Consider the following 23,161-nt stretch of genomic DNA (forward strand, 5'->3'; position numbering starts at 1 on the left):
GTGACACCCAGTGAAAACCTGTTCATCCAACGGACTGAAAACTTATTCTAAATTTGTAATGAAATGCACAATTCACTTGTGTGTCTTTTGTGTACAATCTCCCTACACACTCACGCACTTAAACACTACAAATCCACCAACCACCTTCACAGAGGGTGCGTTGCTAGAGTCAGTAACACGGCCTCGAAAGAAAACAAAACAATTAATGTTAAGATATTTGATAAACTATATACAAAATCTGTAATGTTTGATTTATGAATTCAAGCGTCTGTCGGAAGCGCGGTTTGAGAGCGTATCATGTAATTGAAATGAGAAGATGGACTCTTTAGTAAAGTCTGTGGGCTGCCTATTTCTATCACTCGTCCAGCGTCCATGACGAGTATGACGTCACAGTGTAAGACGGTGTTGAGTCTGTGAGCGATTGTTAGGACAGTACAGTCGGAGAAACTATCCCGGATGGTCTTTTGAATCATGGCATCTGTTGACGTGTCGATGGACGCTGTGGCTTCGTCCAGGACCAGAATCTGAAGCAAGACAAGCACAGGAAATTGGAATCTATATACCAAATAAAATACATATATCAACAATGAATTAACAACAAAATAAGGCAAAGCGTGACATTATCCCCTGCGCCCCACTGTTTAAGAGGAAAGCACACAATCATATATGTATATAACTTAATATTACAGCAAATTAATTTTTTATTTATTATTATTATTTTTGTTTCATGCAAAGAATTAAAATGGATAACTTCTATTAGAGAACTTTCTTGGTGCTTATACAAAGTTTTAAGAACCGCGTAATTATTTTATATTTAACAGAACTGGTCTGAAAAAAACTGCACTTTGTGATTTTGGCCGATTTATTTCCACAGTAACAAAAAAAGTATTTAAATGGAGAACTTCTCCATAGCAAAAGATACTACTGGCTTAATAAGTGTAAAATAATTGAGCAACCATCATGAACACTTGTCCAAGAAAACTGAAATTTGTGATGAGGGATATTTGTTTGGTAACAGAAAAAAAATAACTGGGGCACTAACCTAATATATACGCAAAGTTTTGTGGAGTTAAGTGGAATGCTTTCGAAGTTGTAGCCCAGGAAGGAGAATTAACACTAATTTTGTGGGGTTTTTTAAACTATGTTTCCATGGGAACAGAAAATATGTTTTAAAAAAATGAAATGTTGTCAATAGCAAGCAGCAGAACCAAGGCACTAACTTTATATATACAGAAAGTTATGTTGAGTTGGAAAGGTTTTGAAGTTGTAGCCCGGAAAACCCCACGGACGGACGTTCGCAATCACAAAGCCCAAATTGATATCCCCTGCAAACGCGTTTCACGCCCATCAGCCTCTGGGGGATAAATTTGGACATACCATCAAACCGTCATCCTTCATTCGTAGTTCTAATACTGTCTGTTCGTTAATTATCATTGTCTACATGGTTACAATGTAGGATAAAAACATGGGAAGAGTTGGAAACTTAAATAATAACGAGTTTGCGATTTTGCAATGGAAGAATGAGTGGACTTTTTCTCAATATTGATATCGTAAATGAAATTGTACCTTATTTTGACGTAGAATTGCACGTGCCAAACATATTAGTTGTCGTTCACCGACTGAAAAGTTTTCTCCACTTTCCTCAACATAGAAGTCAAGAGTCTGCTCAAGGAGGTTCATCTAAAAAAAAAAGCTTGCGTAAAAAAAAATATTTACATGTCGACTACTTAGATGTCTTGTATTGAAAAAAACTATTGAATTGAAATATCCAGAATTATTTAAGACAAGTTAGTATATATCTTAATTGAAACAAACAGTCTTGAAACTTACCTTTTCCTTCATATGGACTTGTTCCAGAGCTGCCCATACCTGATCGTCCGTATATTTGTCGAAGGGGTCAAGGTTATATCTGTGTTGATAAAAACAATCTTTAAATGTAATATTTATATCAAATACAACGCCATATTTGTGTACACTGGCAACAAAGATCAGGCGCAATGGAAGAAAAGTCATCTGCAGACATAAAAGGAAAAAAAAAAAAAAAAAAAAGAAATATAACGACAACAACGAAATGTCAGTAACTTATGTATAGTAACTAATAGTAACTAAAGAAAAATTGACACGAATAAGACCATGTGTTCCGATGAAGTAAGCGGTTTCTGTTTCATCGATAACGACCTCCATGTAAATGTTGGTCAATCCAATTAAGTAATATCATGTTCTCAAATGAGTATAATGTATTCACCAACAGGCAAAGTTACAAGCACAAAATACAGTCAACTTAATATCGCAAGTAAAGGTAGAATATTTCTCAATGAGATCACTATGCGGAATTCCCATGACTTTAATCAAGCTGCATCCTTTGAAGCCTCGTATTACGTATTATTTGCAAACTAGTAGTAATTTGAACAGATCCTTGAATATTGATTCCACTGCGAACACCATATTTTGGGGATGTAGGCATGCTACTATTCAGAAATGGAAAAATCGCAACAGGTAAATTGAAATTATTAGGAAAAAAGTTGGTTGATGAAGAGTCTGTTGCCTCCTTGATTTTCCATACTGGTGAGTATATACGACGGACGTGATCAATAAATCTGTTGTTAATTAAAGACCAATATAAAGATCAGTAGGTTTTTATGACATGTTTAACTAAGGTTATCAATTAATTCAGCCTCGTATAAACACAAAATGTTGCATTGAGGAAGCAAAATATATTGATTTCATCTATGTCTACCAAATAGATCCCTGATTCTATAGGAGCAGTAATAAATCGTATGTAATTATCAATACATATAATAAGGATAAAACATTAACAAATATTAACTTGTTTTTTCACGTCCCTTTAAAAATTGCCATTGAAAGGATCAAACTCAAATCAATCAATGTCCAGGTTAAGTGGACAATATCTCAATGTTTATGTGAAAAGAAAAAGATTAAAATTATTATATAAAACACAAAAAATGCTTTGAAAAAAGAATCGTTCTTTGGACGTGTGAAACTGTACTAGTATTTATACTTCATAGGATGTCTTTGACTTGACGTCATTTTTATGTCTGGATTATTGAAATAACTTAGATGAAATCAGTACCTAAACGTCAAACATGAAAAATATTCGTTAAACGTTCAAATAAACATCACACTCGTGAATCGAAAAAGAAACAGGAAATTAAAGAAAAAGAAAAATAGGAGAGAAAAGAAAAAAATCTTTAATACTTAAAAGACGTTCTTATACAAACTGAAATTCTACCACGTCAAAATCAGTCACAGCAAAATGAAAAAATAATTATTTATTTTCAATAAACTAACCTTATTGTACCGGCAAATAGGACGGGGTCTTGTGGAATTGATGATAAATTTGAACGCAGCAATTTCCGAGATAAAGAGCAAATTTCTACGTCATCGATGAACACGTGACCTCCCGATAGATCAGTCAGTCTAAACAGCGCAGCTGTCAATGACGACTTTCCTACATATATAACAATATCAAAACAGTCACAAGTACATATCATATAATACATTCATAACCCGGTATCAGGCAAAGGAACACTAATTATATCATTTACATAACGAGTTGTAAAAGTCGTCTTATTTAGGTATAGAGAAGAGATTTTAAATATGAAATATATAAAGACACATGGAAACGTCAATACAATTTATCAGAAATTATCTAAAACAAAAGTCGTATGTGCTGATCTTTAAATACGTTGCTTTCACCGCAACATTCACAAATTGATTTAAAGCTTACCCGCTCCTGTCCGGCCAACAATGCCGACCTTTTGTTTGGGAATAATATCGAAGCTGATATTTTTAAGAGTGGGATCCATGTCCTCGCGATATTTCATCTCCACATTTGAAAATGTGATTCGTCCCTGACTTGGCCATGTTTTATCTACTTGTAAATTTCCGGTTTCCTTTTCGATTTCAAGGTTCTTCAAAACAGAAGACCAACAAACTGGATATGTATATGTGGAAGAATCATGACACAGTACTTAAACAAATATCTATATATATATTGCGGAGTAAAATTTCGAATGAAAATGGTAAAACTAACAACATTTTTGCATACTGTTTGTAGGCGAGATTTGTGGATTTTGGCAAAAACAAACCTGCCGTTTGGACATTTTCTTTTCAACCAACTGTCCTTCTAACTAAAGTATGTAGTTCCGTTGCCCCAACTGCCTCGCATCGTTGTAGTGGCATGATCGATATGAATTCTTCGTTTTAATCCTAAGAGGAGACAAGGAAATCTCTATTCCATGTACAATGATATTTCTAACCGGAATTGCGACATGGTTGCGCAACATGGAATTATGGCATTACCCTGTTGTGAGTATCGTCATAGAGCAACCTTTCCCCTTCCAGAGTGAAATTTATAGATGGTCAGATAGGGGTTAGCAAAACGAGGCTTGCCGAGTGTTTGCAACGTAATAATCTTTTCCCCGGGGTAGAAATCCCCCATCTCAGCAACAAGAGGGTGATAGTATTTTCCTTTTATCCTAGTGGCCTAATTATGTACAGCTATGCTTTTTGTTGACGCAGCAAAGAAAATACCGACATGTCAACATGATTCAAACTCAAATTCGGTAAAACTATATCATAATATGAACAAAAGACATATTTACACGGAATCTCCTAAAAAGTACAAGTATGATAAATCCTGTTGTTCCAGAAGAAGGTTTATACTACTTTACCTGTGATACACACCCTGTAAACCTTGATCAATCCAAGTAAGTAATGTCATGTTTCAAAATGCTACAAAATTCCCCAACGTGATCGTTATGACGGCCGTGTAATAGGGGATCTATTTACCTGTTATAAGACTTGCAGAAAGAGGAAGGGATGGACCGAACCATAAGTAAAAATAACTTAATCACAATAATTATTATAATGATTATCGAAAATATAGAAATAATCTTATCGTCATTTCTATTTACCTCGTACTCGTGGATTCTTTCTATCGATGTAAACCTGGCGTCCACGTCATTTAGAGCATGAGATAAGAACTGTGTCAAAGATGCTACCTGGAATAAGTCGTCCATATGAATATCTTAGAGTGAAATGCATTTATAGTAGAGCAGTAGGTTTAGGTAAATATAAGAAGCAAACTCAAGTTAGATTCTAACAGGAGACTAAATGTCCATATGTAGCGGTTTAAATTACTAAAAGTCTATGTTGATCTTTATCTGTATTTTATTGTAGTGAATTTTGTAGACAGTTAATCAAAGTGATATATCTCTATATCTCAAGCTACACTTACATTGATAGCCATCGTTAGGGACATAGCTGCAAAAGCTGGCGATATGGCGTCCTTAGTGAACAAAACAACAATGGTTGTTGTAAGTGACAAAACCAAACCGCACATGTTCATCTGCTGGCCTATCCACTTAAGGCAGGTTTCATACAGAAATATCCCAACTGTAGTCCTGTCCGAGTATTGCTTACACCTGAAACACAGTTATCTGCCATGGTATCATTTTCTCCATTTAATATCACTACAGCTCTTCATTGTTTTGCTAACAACGTAATTATTCGTCCTTGTTATCATATCTTATATACGAGAGTGGAAATTCTGATATTACAGTTATATGACCTCAGTATGGTTTACGCATGTTCCTTTTATTTAATGCAGTACAATGAATACAACTAATTAGTGCTTAAGCAGGAAGAAATATTGAGGATGTATTTAGTTGCAATCTTCATATCAAGTAATGCAAAAAATCACCTTTCACTCACCCATTAATGAAGTCGTTTTCTTCGGAGTAAGCAACAATGGTACTAAGTCCAATGCATGATGTGGTCACATGGCTTAGGAGAGGTGACCTAACCACATTTTCCAGACGCTTGAAATTTCGGATTGCCACAGATGATATGGTCTGTATGATGTAAACGCAAAAAACAACTGGAATAATCGGTAAGAGAATCCAAGGGAAATTATAGGCAATGGTGGCAAGGGAGGTAATAACGATGATTGTTATCTGAAGGAGATGATCCATCATATATGGTATAAACACATCAGCTGTAACAGAACAAGAAACACATAAACAGTAGTATACACTGTTTGTCCCATACACATTTACAACTTGATTGCATCGCAGAATTTTGTTCTTATTTAATCTTAATGAATTATTGCTTTTGGAGAATAAAGAACAAGTTTTGATACGTTTTTCAAAAATTGAAAAACAAATTTCTTGATATATTTAAAGGATTAAAGATTCGTCAAACGTAATAAAAAAAGATAGAAAAAAGATAAATATCCACGCGCCAAATTCATGTAGATGTTAATACAATTTCTGTATTACTTTAAAGGATAAAAATTACCTGTAGCTTGTTGAGATCTATTTATAGTTTTATTCGTCTATTACAAAATTCCGTGTCTCCTGTAATCATTTTTACTTTAAATTTGAATCTCAATCGGTTAAATATACTTGCCTTCCTCAATGTCTCGCGAGAATCTGTTCAGGATTCTACCTGGTGGATTCGCGTCAAAGTACCGCATTGGAGTACCCATCACTCTCTTAATGGCTTTGTTGTGAAGATTCACAGATGCATTTATTACCACCTGTAAAACATTGTAGATTTAGTTGATATGTTAATTCAATTTATTTCTTGATAAATAGACACCCTATCCCATATTTGGTCATGATTTTATAAGATAGATCAAGAAATTTAGGCATAATGAATATATATGTTGCACACGTTATCATAATCTTGATATATGTTCTTGTACATAGAAATCCAATTGAAATACTAAATTGGGGTATTGTTCAAAGGAAGTTGGAAATGACATTAAATTGTGTATTGAATGTGATGTAACTGATCCATCCTAGCCAGACAGGAACAGGAGAAATTGTTAAACTGAACGGAGACAAATCAGTACACTTGTACATTTATCTATTTAACCTTTTAAATTATTTTTATTATCTTACCATTCCAATGACAATTCCTTTCAATACAGCCATTCCAGTCACTCCTGCAGCTGCATAGATATAAACAGTCAAATACCAGTCTGTGTAGTCTGATTTATCTTCTCTTACCCGTGTAGAATTAATAATTGTCGGTAATGAGAAGGTGGTGGCATTCTCATCAACAGAAAATCTCGTTTCATTAGATTCGGGGGGAATTTCCATTTGTCCAGAAATAGTCTGTAAATATTATCAATTCAACGAAATCTTCTTTATTGAATGATGTATCATACTAGTTATATAATGATTATCGTGATGATGCTTGACAACATTATAAAAGTAATAAATTATAAAACTTCTCAAAAAGTGATCTTAAAAATGCAATGCATCTTAATATTCTTTTTAATATCATTATTGACAACTATGCTTTCAACATTTCAATAGACTTACCGTCTGATCAATCCATAGTCCTAGCCACCACTCACTAAACGATATTGAAGAAATGGAGCATAAGTAAAGCAGCAACACACCAACAGTCACTATTTTACCTCCAGCGGCGTTTACATAACTCATACATGTATCTGTACTGATGTTACCACTCTCTGAAGTCTCTCTGTCGGTAAGGATACCTGAATATGACGAAATAACCTATAAACTTTTAGAAGCCCCTCTGACCGTAAAATACCAGAATATGACGAAATAACCCATCAGCATGAAAAGGACCTCTGGCGGTAGAATACCAGAATATTTTAGAAGTCCCTCTGGCGGTAGGATACCAGAATATATAGGAATAACCCATCGACTTTTAGAAGCGCATCTGGCGGCAGGGATACTTGAATATGGCGGTATACAACACCAAATATAGAGTTTCTCAGGCGGTAGACACCTATACATCATCCATACAATCGAGCATAAACGAACTTTTACTCTTTCTGGGCAAGTTTTTTTTAATGAATCGGAGAAAATAAGAAACTGTTGTGATTATGATCAATATTCTATTCTTTTTTTAACCAAGGAAGCATATCAATTTATTGTATAGCCAGAATACAGTCTGACACTAAAAGCCACACACACATATATATATATATACGATATGATATGAAGTATGGCAAAGTCGTTTGGAGCGAGCGTAGCAATATAACTTACATATTTTAGGATATACTCACATTTCCTATTTTTGCATTTCCAAATTGGGTTAAGTGTAGCCTCTGACACTTAAAAATGAACTAATTACCGTCAAAATTAATCAGTTGTAGAACTTGGATGACATTACATTGTGAATGGGAATTGGATGTTTATGAGATATTAGGTACACAAGCCTTTTAGTCAAAAATTGGTTGACGGTGACATTTGACCCTTTAACCTTGACCAAGTGTAAATATAAACAACATAAATCTGTTCTGTTAATAGCAGACGACAATTGGCACAGAATTGTAACCTTTTCCGTTGTTGACCTCAGAGTTGTCTGTTCCGGAATACTGTTGCCGATTGGCGTTCCCTGTTCTTAATTTCGAATCCATGTCATCTTCTGCTTGAGTTTTATCATCTGCAATATATTTATTTATATATCAAATATCTGTCCTTATTCTAATAGCTTTAGTTAGCTAAAGATAGAATTATACAAACGTATTCAAAATGACACAAAATTTTACGCTGGGCTTTTTTCTCGCAGTAGAATTATTTTCCGTTTTGAAAGATTCATGATACAGATATTTTACAAGTCAACTGGTTAAGTCTGAACAAGTTCTCCTTGTCCATCCTAAATTTAAAAAGGTAAAAAAATGTCTAGGCATAAAAATAAACATAACTGTAGTGGAATCAAATAAAATTGAAATAATGTATCAATATAATTTATCGATATGATAATGAGGTCCGGTCAAAACTGGACTTTTTGACTGTAACACGATATATGAGCAAAACCACCCCCACAGTACCTGTACTATTTGTATGGGTCATATTGAACTGTTCCAACAACTTTTTGTAATGTCCAGACCGATACAACAACGAATCATGGGTTCCATGTTCAGCTATTTCACCTTCATCCATAACGTAAATTTCGTCACAGTGTTTTAAATACTACAAAATAACATAACACACACTCAGTATCAAGTCACCACGTCTCACGGACGGTATGGAGATGGAGATTCGTAAATGTAAAACGTTTAAACAGTAAAAAAAATGTTTCACAGCTTTAGAGATGATTCACTGGCAATATCATCCCTAGTGATAGCAATATAGTTATATAGAATTAATCATAGATATGTAAATCCCAATAGAGTGACAATATAACCTGATATAAACATAATTCTTAATAACTACACTCAATTTTATATGTAATATGTTTAATGTATATTTATAACAAGGAACACTACGACTATTATCGTATATCTATGGTAATAATATAATTGAATAATACATTTCAATACAAATTAATAATGAGATACAGCCAAATGATTAAACTACATCAACAGTTACTAAAGTAAATGTGCTAAGGGTCTTGATTTCGAAACCCAGAAGGAAAATAAAAAGCATTGACTTAAAGAAATCTACATGATGTGGGATGGGTGGGCGTTTCACTGGTCCTATAATTCCATAAATGATTTTGCATACTAGTACTATTTCCAGGTGAAATTAAACATTAAGTTAACCTGGAGCTGGTGAGTCACTAAAACAACTGTTTTATTCTTCAAAACGTCGTTGATGCATCTGTGGAACAAATGCTGTCCGACGTGGACATCAACGGCCGAAAAAGGATCGTCTAGGATATAGATATCTCTTTTACTGTACACAGCACGTGCCAGGCTCACGCGCTGTTTTTGACCACCACTTAGGTTTAGTCCTCGGTCACCAATCTGAAATAATATCAATAATCAGTAGATCACTCACAAACACCAATCAAATCAATAGGTAGTATGATTTCTAGTTACAAATATCCGTCCTTTCACACTTTGAGAGTTTTATATAAATTCAATGCACTTTTTATTTAGTTCCTAATTCTGCTTTCCTTCCTATTTAAAATTGGCGCCAATTATTAACACTGACACGGTATTAGAAATTCTAATTTTGTGGACGAGTTTTCTGTAGGCGAGTTGACGAATTTGGGGCCTATTTGACCATATTCAAATTAATATTTTTTTGAAGCATTTAACTGGTTAATTTTTTTGATTACTTTTTATAGTAACTACACATACATTCATAATTATTTTACAATTATTATTATTCAATTTTATTTTAAATTTTCAATCCGTCATTCAAACAAGGTATATATATACAAAACCGGCGATCCAGACACATTTAGCAATGCATAAATCTCTTTCCCAATCAGTTTAATAACAATTAAAATTCAAATATATGCTCTCATTATTTTCATATTTATCTTCTTTATTCTTTTCTGACTTCATCAAAGGACGTTTTTACAAAATCAGTTTCTCTTCACCATAAAAAAAATTATTATCATCTGTTATCCATAGATGTACTCATCATCCACGATATTTCTGGACATCTTAACTGTTGGGTTACGTATTCAAATATATATATCTTAATGACATTCATTTTAAAAGGTATTCTATTTCTCACGTAAAGAATTAAATAGAATCGCGACAAATATACATCCTGAAACGTCTTTAAAATAAAAAGAACCTCAGTGTCGATTTTCTGTGAAAATTATCAGAACAATAAAAATTTCAAAAAAGTTAACGGTATCATACAAGACATACCTATTAGTCAATTTTTTTTTTTTTTTTTTTTTTTCCATTCTTTCATTTCTAATAAACAATCACATTTCTCTATATATTTTTTACAAATATGTACAGATTATTGGGTACGGAATTGTTTTTATTTTTTAATCTAAGAATAAATTTGAATGTTATTACCTCAGTCATGTCACCATTTGGCAATATACTGATATCTGGAGACAAACAACAGGCTTGTAAAACAGTTGTGTACCTGTAGAGAAAAAAACAAAAACAAAAACAAGTTACATCTATGTCATCACAAGTCTGTATTGTCTGCTTCAATGACTTTCTGCCTAAATACAATACAAGAGAACCATCCCAATTTGATCGTGAGAAAACAACTTACCATTCCTGTTGATAGGCTCTTCCAAATAAGATGTTTTCCCTCAGCGTGGCGTTAAATATCCAGGCTTGTTGTGCCGCATATGCAACTGTACCACCGACAGCAAGGTGACCTGTGATCAGGGGCATCTGTTGTCAGAAATATGAAGTGGCTAAAATCCCTTAATCTTTAAAACGTTTTAATTGAGGCTTGAATCAATAAATTTAAACGCACAAACGTTAGAAGGTAGGAAATAGGGCGGTATATGTATGTATACATCCTCTTTAAAACGTATTTTTGCAAAAGAAAATAAATAAATTAATTAATTAAAATGCATAAAATTAGTTGATGGATTTCTGTGTAGCACCACTGACATACAGGAACGAAACATACTTCGATCTCTCGTCATTATGTGCCTTTACAGTGTCCGACAAAGGCAAATCACTAATCCAAACCTTAACATAGCAGAATAAAAGTTCATTTAAAGCATACAGCCAAAGGTTAAGTAAAAGAATGGTTGCTTGTCATCATCATAACTTACCCGTCCTATCATTGCTTGTAACAAAGAGGACTTCCCACAGCCGACCGTACCACAAATTCCTATATGCTTCCCCTTTATGTAAAAGAATAGATAACAATACTGGTTTTAAAACAAATAGAAATCGATATTAATTACAAAATACATCAAGCCGTGTTGGCCTATTTAACCTCAGATGTTGGTCCGAGGTACATGGTTCAACAATCCCTACTCATTTCGGTTTGTATTGTCTGTGTGACCGTTGTTGATTTAAAGGACAAAACACTTTACAATTATTTCTCTCGATAGCATGTGACGGGCCTCCCATATGTTATTCAGGGAGATAGCCACCAGCTAATACAAGGAGATTCCGCCTCAAAGGGATATTGACTGGTCAGGGCAATAGATAAAACAATCTCACAAATTTGTTTTATTCTATGAACTGGCTATGTATGGTACATGAAGAGAAACAGGTCAGATAAACAGTAGGGGATGTACATCCGCCCAACAGCTACGGTAATGAACAAACGTAACTACATCAACACAAGTAGAGACAAAGAGATCCTGCTAAAAGAATTCGTGTTCTTAAGGATTGATAAACAGTGTTGACCTACATTAATGGACATCGTTGAATTTCTGAAAAAAAAATCTCTCGTGTATTTAAGAATTATCAACTGTATTCCCAGTCTTACAACCTTACCCTGGCGAGTGTTAGGTTGATGTTACGTAGCACTAGCGACGTCGTCATCGTTTCGCGTCCATTGATATCTGCATAAAAATAAAAGAAATGATAACTTTTATATCGATCTTAAAATTCATACGATTTGATATGATAAAATGGTGACACCAGTGACCGTACTTCATAAATTTCTATTTGGTGTGCTACATATCAGGTAACTTGCAATTCATTTTAACTTTATTACATACGTTTTATGAAAAATTAAGATATAAAAGCTGCAGAAAACTCCATGTATTATATCTATGTACATAATACTATGACGTAACAAAGCATTGGATGTTTAAATATTTCCTGTCAAACACTTTTTACCTAATGCTACTTCTGAACTGAGTAAATTTAAATGTTTTTGACCATTTAAACTGGAAGATAAGCATAATTCCAGGGATCTACGAGATAATGCGTACAAGAATTTAGTTGAATTTGCTTCAACAAAACTTAATGAAAACGATTTAAAAGCTTCACTCTAGGATGCATCAGACCAAATCCTGACACACAGATCAAAGAATCTACAAATTTTGATATATCCACCGTTAATATACTCCGGATTCCCTTCACCCAAGGACACTGAACAAATTCGGGCAAAATCCAATCATTCCTGTAATAGGATTAAGATTTAACAATTTGCTTTATTTCACCTCTTGGGCTCCGCCAAACGGAGCAGAGACTCATTTTTATACCAAATTGAGTCCACTTCATCCAAGCATCCTTCAGACAAAAGTTCGGCAAAATCCAATCATTCATACAAAAAAGAAAGAGTAAGAATTTGATCTAATCCCCCTATTGGGCCCCGCCCCTCCCGCCGTAGGGGCTGAGACCTACCGTCTATGCAAACCGATTCATCTTTATCATCTTTAACCAAGGATGCTGCAAACCAAATCTAGTTAAAATCCAATCATTCCTACAGAAGGAGTAGGATATTATCAAATTTGCTCTATTTTCCCTATTGGGCCCTGTAACTACCGTCCAAAGAGCCGAGACCAAGTACTAATACAAAACTGATTTCCCTTCAACAAAGAATGCTTCGGATTAAATGTGCAAAATTCAACCATTCCTACAGAAGGATAGTCGTTTAAAGAATTTGCTCCGTTTATCCTATCGAGCTCTGTCCTTCCTGCTATACTTAGCCTTTGTGGCCTTACCTCTCCCTCCCCCAAGACCAAATTTGGGCAAAATCCAATCATGTCTACAGGAGGAAGAGAATCTTAAAGAATTTTGACTAATTCCCCTATTGGGTCCCGCCCCTCCTTTTCAAGGGCACCAAAACCAACCGTTTAAATACATACCTGATTTCTCTTTATTTGGACAATATCCTGCAATTCCTGAAGAAAATAAAAAACATGAACTAAATGCCTTTACCTTTGATGTTCTGTTCTGACATTCGGTGATCGTTGTTTATATTGGGGTCATTGTTGTTATCATTTCCCCACATAAATACCGTATCACGGAGCTCAACAGCATTGTTCGATTCTAAGACATCTCGCCTTGGTGGGTTGAATTCTTCTTCCAACATAAAACGCTGTGACGGAAAAAATCGTAATGAGCGGAATATTTCTCATTTTTTGAGTTTTACATAAATCTTGAAAAGGATAGATTTTCATGGGGATTCATGAGATGGATTAAAGGTTTCGCTATTTATTTTATTTCAGTTGTCAATTTCTTTCTAGATTTTATTCTTCTAAAATAACGAAAACACAATCCTTCGAAAAAACTTTTCTATTATAATGTAGTAAGAGTACGATCAGGTGTCAGTATTCTTCCAGTATTGATGACTGTCATTAATTCATTCACCAAAAATATCATCGTTAAAATGTACTGGTCAGCAATATTTGAGACACTGGACTATTCTAGTGTATTTTGGTTTTTTCCGATAATGAAAATCAGGTAATGATTGTAAATTAACTACAAAATGTTTGCTAAGGGCGATAACTCTCGCAGACTCATAGCAATTCTGTAATATATTTTACTGTTTGGCAAATAAGATTTATTCAAGTGATTAACCAGCAAACATAGAAGGATAGAGGTTGGTATTCAGTTAGCCGAAATCAGATATAAAGAATTTGAAACTAGCTATGTCAGCAAAATTAAATGTCTGTTTTTCTTTACAGCACATGATTTTCTTGTTTACGTGATACTTGATCGCAGTAAAATATCAAAGTCACAAAATAGATAATAGCATTTTCTATGACCAATAAAATGTTCAATATATGAGAAAGGAAGCATGCTTTCTGAATGGGAAGAGAGTTCGCAGGGTTTATTTCCTGTTGTTTCATTACTTACCTTTATTCTTTCAAAACTGATCAGTGTTTCTCCAAATATTCGAGAAGCGTATGGAACAAAGGATACTATATTCCGCATGAAAGTAAGGGTAGCAACAATTGAAAAGCCCTGAAAGAAAAGGACAGCACAGATTTAAAATATCTACAACCTTCGTCAAGTATGTAAGCTGATTTATCTTGATTCAAAATATCTTGAATATCATTTTTCATGACAAATTAATTCGACATTATAGGTAAATAAATCCAGTGGGTATGACACAAATTTAGACTAAATATTCAGCATATTTTGTATACAGTCTGACAAACAGCAGAATGATAGATTACCGTTGATGCTGTCAGTCCGTTCCCTGCGTAGACATAGGAGGCTATAGTTACTACCGTGGCAAGTGATGGTGTGAGCGGAATAACAGCACCGGTAATGCTATGTAATATCGAAGATTTCATTAGTGGCTTACTTTCCGTCTCTCGTATATCTGTAACAAAAAAAGAAACAAAAGAACAAACAAACAAAATATTGAAGGGTAATTCTTATTAACATTAGGGCTATACTCTACATTGAAAGATCAAAAGCGGACAGGCGGAAAGACATCGTTCAGACGCTACACTTTTCGGTCTATAGAGAAATATCGCTAACTTTTAATCCATTAAAATGAATGTTACAAATTAAATTAGCATTAAAAAAATCTAACACTTTTTTTAATCATCTGGTTCGATTTAACATCAGGTTAACAAAGGCTGAACAACTTTGACTCGGGACAGAATGATTCGCCAAAGACTTGCCACTTGTGTCCTTCTCCATCCTCGCCAAAGTACAGATTATATTTTAAGACATTGATAATATATTCCCTATATTGTAGATGTGTTGTTTTCATGAATTCTCGCAAAAGTTACGTCATAAAAAGTTTATTACAAAAGTGTCACAAAGCCCATTAATCTTACATCAAATTATATAGAATTATATAGAAATATCTAATATGTATGTACGTACCTTTTATAGAATTGTGAAACGGTTCCTCCCAAGCATACATTTTTATCAACTTCATGTTAGCAAGAACTTCATATGTCTTTTGTATCTGTCAAAAGTAAATACATTATCCCTTAATCTTTTGTTTTGCAGCTGCGTAATGTTATTGGAAAATACCGAAATGTTAACTCGGTGAAACCAAAGTGAAGTATGACAAAAATATTTGAAAAAGTACAATGGGAATAAGACCAATAGGATAGGCGTCTTCTACATCATCGAAGACACCCGCCACGATAGACATGGTCAATAAATTCTTTGTTATTTGACATAATTTATAAGCGTTTCGATAAATTTAGTTAAAAGAGAAGCAAAGTTTTCTATGTGTAATCCTATATACAGTTTGTTGAAGATCTTACGGTCAGATTAGTCCTTTTTGTTATATCATAACATCTTGTCCAAAGACGTCCGAATAAGTAGTTAACATTTGGGTGTATCTTTCCACTTTGACTGTATTTGTCTACTTGCACAAACACAAAAACAGAAATGCGTTTCCCGTTTTGTATCTAATATCGTTAGAATTTATAAGAAATTGATAAATCGAACATACAAACATACATTCCGATTGTGACTTAACAGTAACCAGTGGCATACCAAATGTCAAAACAATCTTTTGATAGTTTAGATATTCTAATAATGTTTTGTGTTTTGTAAAAGTCTGCAAGAGTATCTAAATTATTTGACATTTCTGTCTGTGTAATATTAGCCGTCCTTATAAACACACCAACTTGCGCCTTGGTAATACAACTTCATGCGCGAAGTAATACGAGAGGAACTTCCATGGTCACTTATTAGAATATAAAGTATAAAAACGTATTTCTGATACAGCCATTAAACCTATGACGTTCTTACCCTCAAATCCGTCCAACCTAATGTCCGTCGTCTGAGACAAGCAATAACTTCAATTAGACAGGCCTAGAAAAAATAGATCATCAATGATTAAACCATTGTATATTGTAATTTCAAGTGGAAACTGATTTGCCATTTTGCAATGGATACATCTTATGTCTCAGATAGAACATTATAATCGCTTATCACAGAAATATACTGATCTCAGTGACATTACATAAAATACATGTAAGAAACTCTATTTCTAAAGCTTCACTTTGTTTCCGTCTGACGTCATAAAAGAAATAAATATAGAGAAAGATGTTGCCAGTTTAGATATTCTAGTAATGTTTTGTGTTTTAAAAAAGTCTGCAAGAGTATCTAAATTATTTGACATTTCTGTATGTGTAATATTGGCCGTACTTATAAACACACCAACTTGCTCCTTGGTAATACAACTTCATGCGCGAAGTAATACGAGAAGAAGTTCCATGGTTACTTATAAGAATATAAAGTATAAAAACGTATTTCTGATCTTCTGATGTACATCCAGTATTGAAAGTTAGCTGAGCTTCTACGTTTAGAATATCGTTTGACAATACAAGATACAAATATTGATTTTGAATGTCGATGTTTATTATCTTATACTCTCACACTCATGTCCGCTTCATATGAGATTCTATTTCAAAAACATCATACAAGATTAGATCATATTGATCAACACCAACGTTACTCTTACATCTTTTTATTTCATACAGTCCTGTCACTTACTTTGTTCATACGTATCAATTGTGGACTTTTTACATTCTACTTACGTTCTAAGTATTGTGCCAAGAAAAATGAAGTGAAATAATCATTTAATCGTGTCGAAGAAATAACATGCTAAACTGGATGTCGAACTAGTTATGGAAACAGCCTCTTAGAAAATTAATAAGGTAGAAAACTTGTCAGGGGCATTAATTACGGCCTTACCTGTAAGGCATACATCACAAGAAATGATACAAATGCTGTAAAACACCAAATCCCAATAAGATGGTAAAGGTAGGTTGTTCCGATTATCATGTAGATGGGAACGGATAAAATGTAGACGAACATCTCTGTGTTGAGCAGCACTCTTAAGGCGTCCGATCCGAATATTGTAATGACCTAAAGCAGACAAAATGTTTTCTATTAATAAAAGGCGATAACTTCAACACTTTATTTTGTTCCGTTATGTTTTACAGTAACCATGAAAATAGAAGTCGATGGCGGTTTGATGGTCGTTAAAGAAAAGGAAATGACTACACAAGTTTAAGTACAGCAGCATCGTTGTTTAAGGGGGCGACTAATTCAGCATAGAAGTAAACAAGCACACTTAAATTACACCTTCTGTTGTATGATACAAGTCACAAGTGATGAAACCAAAGTTCATAAATATGTTTTGTACACAACGCACCTTGACGTTACGAACGAAAGGCTACAATAATATGATCAACTTTAAATCTACGATTACCATACAGAATAGTGAATTAAAGGAAAGTCCCTGGTTTCCCTTGACTAGGTCTATATAGCCCTTCTTTAGGGAATCCAAAAACTTATTTCACCGATGTAAACCGGAAATAATATTAAGAAGAAATTACAAGCCACTCCCTCTTTCAACACCTGGACTTATTTTCCCTGTGCTTTGTCGGAAACCTCCATATGATTATTTCTTTTGTTCATATTTGCCCTCATTTTAGTTATTTGAAGTTTGGAAAATGAAATTATTACGATTTTGGGTTTTTTTTAGCATATGCTAGATATCTATGTCCCTGGACATTGAAGTCCCACCTATCTTTCGCTTGGTTGACTCAGCAATTGTCGGTAGGGTTTTAGCATTGAGTGTTGTAGTTCTGCAATTGTGTTTTATTTACGAAACTGAAACACACCTAGATCAACAAAGAAAAAAATCATCACGATCAACGAATACAAAGAGCATCAAACACGTCCACCTTCATATCCCACAATGAATTAGAGTATTCATAATACTTGGTAATCTTCATTGACGAACATGTGTTGTGAGTTTGTCGCCAACATCTTGAACAAAAACCGTGAGGGAAAAAACACTTGAATAGCAAATCTACTGCACCATGTGGACACCATAAGTTGGGAAAACTGTGGTGTGGCTATATATCATCTCGCTTATCATACAGCTTAGTGGAAAGCTGACAATTTTAGATTCGTTGTAGGTAAGCGGCCGATGTAGAAGAGATTGTCGTGGCCTTTTCTTCATTTCCGATTTCGCTGTATATATACGATGAACGTGGTCAATACATTTATTGCAGAAAAAATCTGAAAGATGTCGAGGCAAAAGCGGGATATAACCAAATTTACCCCAATTTTTATCATATAAATACACTTTTGAGATGTTTAAACGATATTTAAATCAATAATATTGAAATTTATTATATTTTCTGAGTAAAATCTTACTTCCGAAGCAGTCTTTCCGTTAACATTCTTGAGTTTTAGGAGTTTCTTGTATGTTATTCCTAGTATTCCAGATCGAAATCTTGTTCCTAGAGGAAAAGGAAAACTTCTAAAGCAAAGATCTGTATCACAAATGTAATATTTAATTAACTACTTATCTATACTGTAGTTACTTCTAAAATTCTATTGAAATATGTGTCTCTCGTTCAGTCTTTAAATAGATATCAAAAACATGGCGTATCTCCAAAAACATCTGATTTTCTTTTTTCTGAATATGAATTTATTGATTTCTATATTTCTAAAAAAAACGCAAATGATTTGCAGAAAGTGAAATAGTTTAACGCAAAAGAATCTACTTTCAGTATGATTTACCTGTTTGAATGCCATAAAAATGGAGAAATGTAAAAGAGTATATCCTCAGAAGCTGGCCAAGGAGGCTGGATATTATCAATACAACTGCGTAAGATACGGATGTCTCTGGACCTTCTAAATATCGTGTTATCACATCAATCATATAACCCTGGAAGGCAGAAGAACATAAATGTAAGACAAAAAACAACCTCAACGCATCAGGTCTGCTTGTAATAGATCTTTGAGAATAAGTTCTTGTCATATCTGCAAAGTTAATAGATGGGTAATATCGGAAATTAATTATAGGAAATGATACAACTCAAATGTTTTCTAGTTGTAAACGTTGTAAGATAATTTTGTGTGACATGAATCTGATATGAAAAAGCATCGTTAAAAGATTTCTAATCTTTGCAGTTGTAAAACTTGTTTCAGAGTCAAATCAATATGTTGATTTGGAAATTACAAACAAATACTACAGCATATGATACTAACAGGAAAGTCTATGATACTAACCGAAAACAGAAAGGTTATAACAGCATTAAAACAGAGAACTATGAAGACGACCAGTAGCCGAACCCAAATAAATTTCAGCCAAAGCCTTAAGACAGAACAGTTTTGGCAGCCATGGGTCTGTAGTTCGTCAATCCACAATGCTTCCAATCTGTCGAGAGATACATACGGTAAATCAACTAGGCTTAGATAAACTGTTACAACACTATCCTGAACGACGACCAATCAAACCAAATTGATATCTCTAATGGAATATTACTGAGTTAAAATAAAAGTAATTTGATATGTATTTAATTTGTGGTTTAGGTCGGACATGCAATCGTAACAAGGAGAAAAATAGAGGTTATCATATTAACTTTTCTGAGTCCGACAAATCACTTTCGGTATGTATATGTTCTGGTGTATTAGATGGAGGTGTAGAAAGACAAGTGTTATGTTGTAAATAGCGTATACTATCGTTGTTGAGGGATAAAGGTTGCAGGTGATGATCATATTATTCTAACGTTCTCTTAGTGAAGACTTTTCTTCAGGTTGGTAATGTCCGTAGAATAGAAGTTCTTAAAACACAACCAGTAGAAGATCAGAGTGTGACGTTTCGATGACTACACGATTACCTTCATCAGACAATTGAACAGCGTACTAGCACCGACGTAAGTAGTGTGAGAGATGGTAAGAAATCGACCAACTTTTAGCATTTCGTACAGTAGTCAGTGCTAGTAATTTGTCTGATGAAGATGACCGTGTTGTCAACGAAACGTCACACTCCAAATTCCTAATGCTTGTGTTATAATAACTTTTTTTTCTACATGTTAACAGTATTTACCTTTCTGTATTGATGTCACATGCCTCCATTTCTGAACATCTCCATACATCGTCCTCTCTTATTTCTCTGTTTCGGTCTCTGAAGAGCTTCATTATAAGCGGAGAAAGCCATCCAATGGTTACGTAGGACCAGATCCCAATGTTATCAATTGGAATCGGTTCATTGCTGAAAAATTGATTCCAACGTTAGTATTGAAGGATTTGTATTCTAACAAATCCACCTAACTGAGTGCATTCATTTTTGTTAACGTTAAATACAATAATAATTAATTCACTACTACAATAGTATATGACTCTATTTATGTATATTAATTGAATACAGCAATGACTGAGAGTAATGTAGCTAGTGAAAGAGCTTTTTTCACCAATCCTTCGTCATTCTTAGCAATAATAAATCAATGCTACCTTGGTATCGTTATACTCAACATAATCCAAAAGAACAGAAAAAAACTTTTCCTGAAAAAAGGTGAACAACGTCCCTGTGAAAGGACGAATAATGATCGCAAAAGACCGTTTCCTTCACGACGTCTTCTGTGGGAAGGCCTGCCTTCGGCCTTTTAGCTTAGCGCCCTCTCAAGTGATGAATAGAAAAGGGTTAGTCTGTAATATCAGCACTCGCTGAGATTCTTTAACTTTAAGTTATAATGGTTTAGAATAAGGACTTATTAACCCGTTGTCTGTATCATACTTATTCTAACCTCTACGCTGTATAGTTTAATATATCGCTTTTTCTGAATCTATTGAGTTCTAATCTGATACACCAATTGAATTTCCAGAAGTCAGAAGTCCATTGAATTCCTTGTTGTCTTTATCTATGTCCTAGTTGACTTTGACAATAGCTATTGAGTTCTTCTTTAACAATATCTATGGAGTTTTTCTTTGACAATATCCATTGATATTTGGACAGTCGAGGCGCAGTGGTAAACGCATTTACTTTTCTCTGTGGGCGGTATTGAATTACCTGTTTGACAACATAAGTTTCCCTCGGGTATCCCGCTGACTTCCCACAGTAACATTCAATGCTTGGCAACAAGGGTGATCAATATCCTAATTTCCTTGTTTATTACATTTGATTATAGTTACTACGGTTATATATATATATAATTTATTTCATGAAATAAATACATTTGTGTTAGATGGTTACTTTATATATTCAAGTATATATATATATGTATAATTGTCATAATCCTACAGATGTTCTTCACATTATAATGTTATGTAAGTTGGCTCTTGCATGATTTTGTTATTTGGAATAAGATCTTGAACTCTGACCACCTGGTGACCATCTGTTACCCTATGTAGTTTGTATCTCTTGTTATTTGGATGTTATGTGTGCGCACGTGTTAGCTAAGAGGGCCGTGTAGGGCAACTCGCCATGCGGTAACGGTTTTAGCTTGACCAGTCAGAGGGGCTGTTCACGTGACCAGCGGCAGTAGCCGTGATGCTAGGCGGTCAGGGCCTGGATTGACCAATCAGCGAGGCGCGCACCTCTTCGTGATTTTGACCGCGTCATATCTTCATCACTCCTCATAATTTTTCTGCTGCTGTGATTACGTTATCTTTCGAAGTCCCACCCATACCACACTCCCACATTTTGTCTTGAGCCAGCTTGTATATCCATGTTTTTTTTTGTTTTTTTTTTTTAAATTCAAACTTATGTTTGTATGCCGATAATTTGTACCCCATCTTTTTGTTGTACGTATAGACTGAAGTTAATGTCATTCAGATCTATATATTATATAACAACAGTGATTGATATTATGGTTGTATTTGAAATGTTCCTGTCATTTAATAAATGACCATTTGACAACATTTCTTTTCCCTGTTGGTTTTTGTTTATAAGATATGTACAACAAATAACAAGCGGCAGTCTCTGAGCTGGGTTACCGTGCTAACACAAATATATATCTATACCTTTTAAACATTTTTTGATATTTAAATCACCATCTTTCATACCACAACTTGAGATATTTTTTTGTTCCTTATACAGGCCTTATCGAGACACCTAGATTTACACTACTGTTCACGATTGTAATATTTGTGTCTTGATACAGGGGCAGATTGCCTCAAAACATTTAACAATTCAGCTGTCCGTACTGTCGTTATTACTTCATTGATCATATATATATATGTATATATATTTGTATGTCTACACGAACGTAATATTAAATAACTATATACATTACATTTGCTTCCGGTCCAAGAGCTTCAGTTTTTCCGCAGCTTTCTTTTCGTCAATGAACTTGTCTAGAATTCTCCAGATACAATCCATAGCTGTTCACTTTATCATCACCCCGGCTCAAATGGTACATTGTTGTCAAAGTATTACAGTTATCAATTCACTTTACACCTGTGAATCATTGACCATTAACAGATATAAACATGTGTTTCGTTCATAGATCGTAAAAAGATAAACACGGATGTTTATCTTTGATGTTTGTTTGTTAGTAGATATTTAGAAAATTAATTACCCTGACAGCTGCTTGAATGAGCATATTTTAAGTATTCCAATCAGATCAAGAGTGCATTTTATTCATTTTATGTTATGATATTAATAAGTTCAAATGGCACCACAGAACAAACATATTATTTATTAATACTTTTTTTCAGTTAACAAAAGCCAGCTGGGCTCACTTTCCTAGGCGAAAAAAAAACCCCGCATAATTACGTGAAAGGTTCGCGATATAACTC

General features: G+C 34.2%; 1 protein-coding gene across 1 annotated transcript; it reads right to left on the reverse strand.

Annotated features, from left to right (window-relative positions):
• Positions 1 to 260: 260 nt before the first annotated feature.
• LOC132548404 (ATP-binding cassette sub-family C member 5-like) lies at positions 261 to 22,742 on the reverse strand. The gene is made up of 26 exons (XM_060212269.1): positions 22,657 to 22,742; positions 20,472 to 20,636; positions 18,791 to 18,896; positions 17,315 to 17,488; positions 16,367 to 16,429; positions 15,482 to 15,566; positions 14,818 to 14,966; positions 14,495 to 14,602; positions 13,574 to 13,733; positions 12,179 to 12,246; positions 11,503 to 11,574; positions 10,986 to 11,110; positions 10,778 to 10,850; positions 9,554 to 9,757; positions 8,840 to 8,981; positions 8,321 to 8,451; positions 6,930 to 7,145; positions 6,433 to 6,562; positions 5,737 to 6,019; positions 5,261 to 5,447; positions 4,938 to 5,024; positions 3,749 to 3,932; positions 3,310 to 3,469; positions 1,831 to 1,909; positions 1,567 to 1,680; positions 261 to 524 (listed from the first exon to the last, which is right to left on the reverse strand). Exons 1-26 carry the CDS (start codon positions 22,740 to 22,742, stop codon positions 261 to 263), a joined length of 3,615 nt encoding a protein of 1,204 aa, XP_060068252.1.
• Between the last annotated feature and the right edge of the window lie 419 nt (positions 22,743 to 23,161).

The sequence above is a fragment of the Ylistrum balloti genome, unplaced genomic scaffold, assembly GCF_031769215.1.
Source record: "Ylistrum balloti isolate Yb309-2 unplaced genomic scaffold, AGI_CSIRO_Ybal_v1 Utg370010, whole genome shotgun sequence".
In the NCBI taxonomy this organism is placed as follows: domain Eukaryota; kingdom Metazoa; phylum Mollusca; class Bivalvia; order Pectinida; family Pectinidae; genus Ylistrum; species Ylistrum balloti.

Coding starts and splice junctions, on each gene's coding strand:
- LOC132548404 (XM_060212269.1), bottom strand. CDS start 22,742: ATGGATTGTATCTGGAGAATTCTAGACAAGTTCATTGACGAAAAGAAA. Junction 9,758..10,777: donor CAAATGGTGACATGACTGAG/GTAATAACATTC, acceptor ATATTATTTCAG/ATTGGTGACCGAGGACTAAA. Junction 525..1,566: donor CAATTCTACGTCAAAATAAG/GTACAATTTCAT, acceptor GTCTTGCTTCAG/ATTCTGGTCCTGGACGAAGC.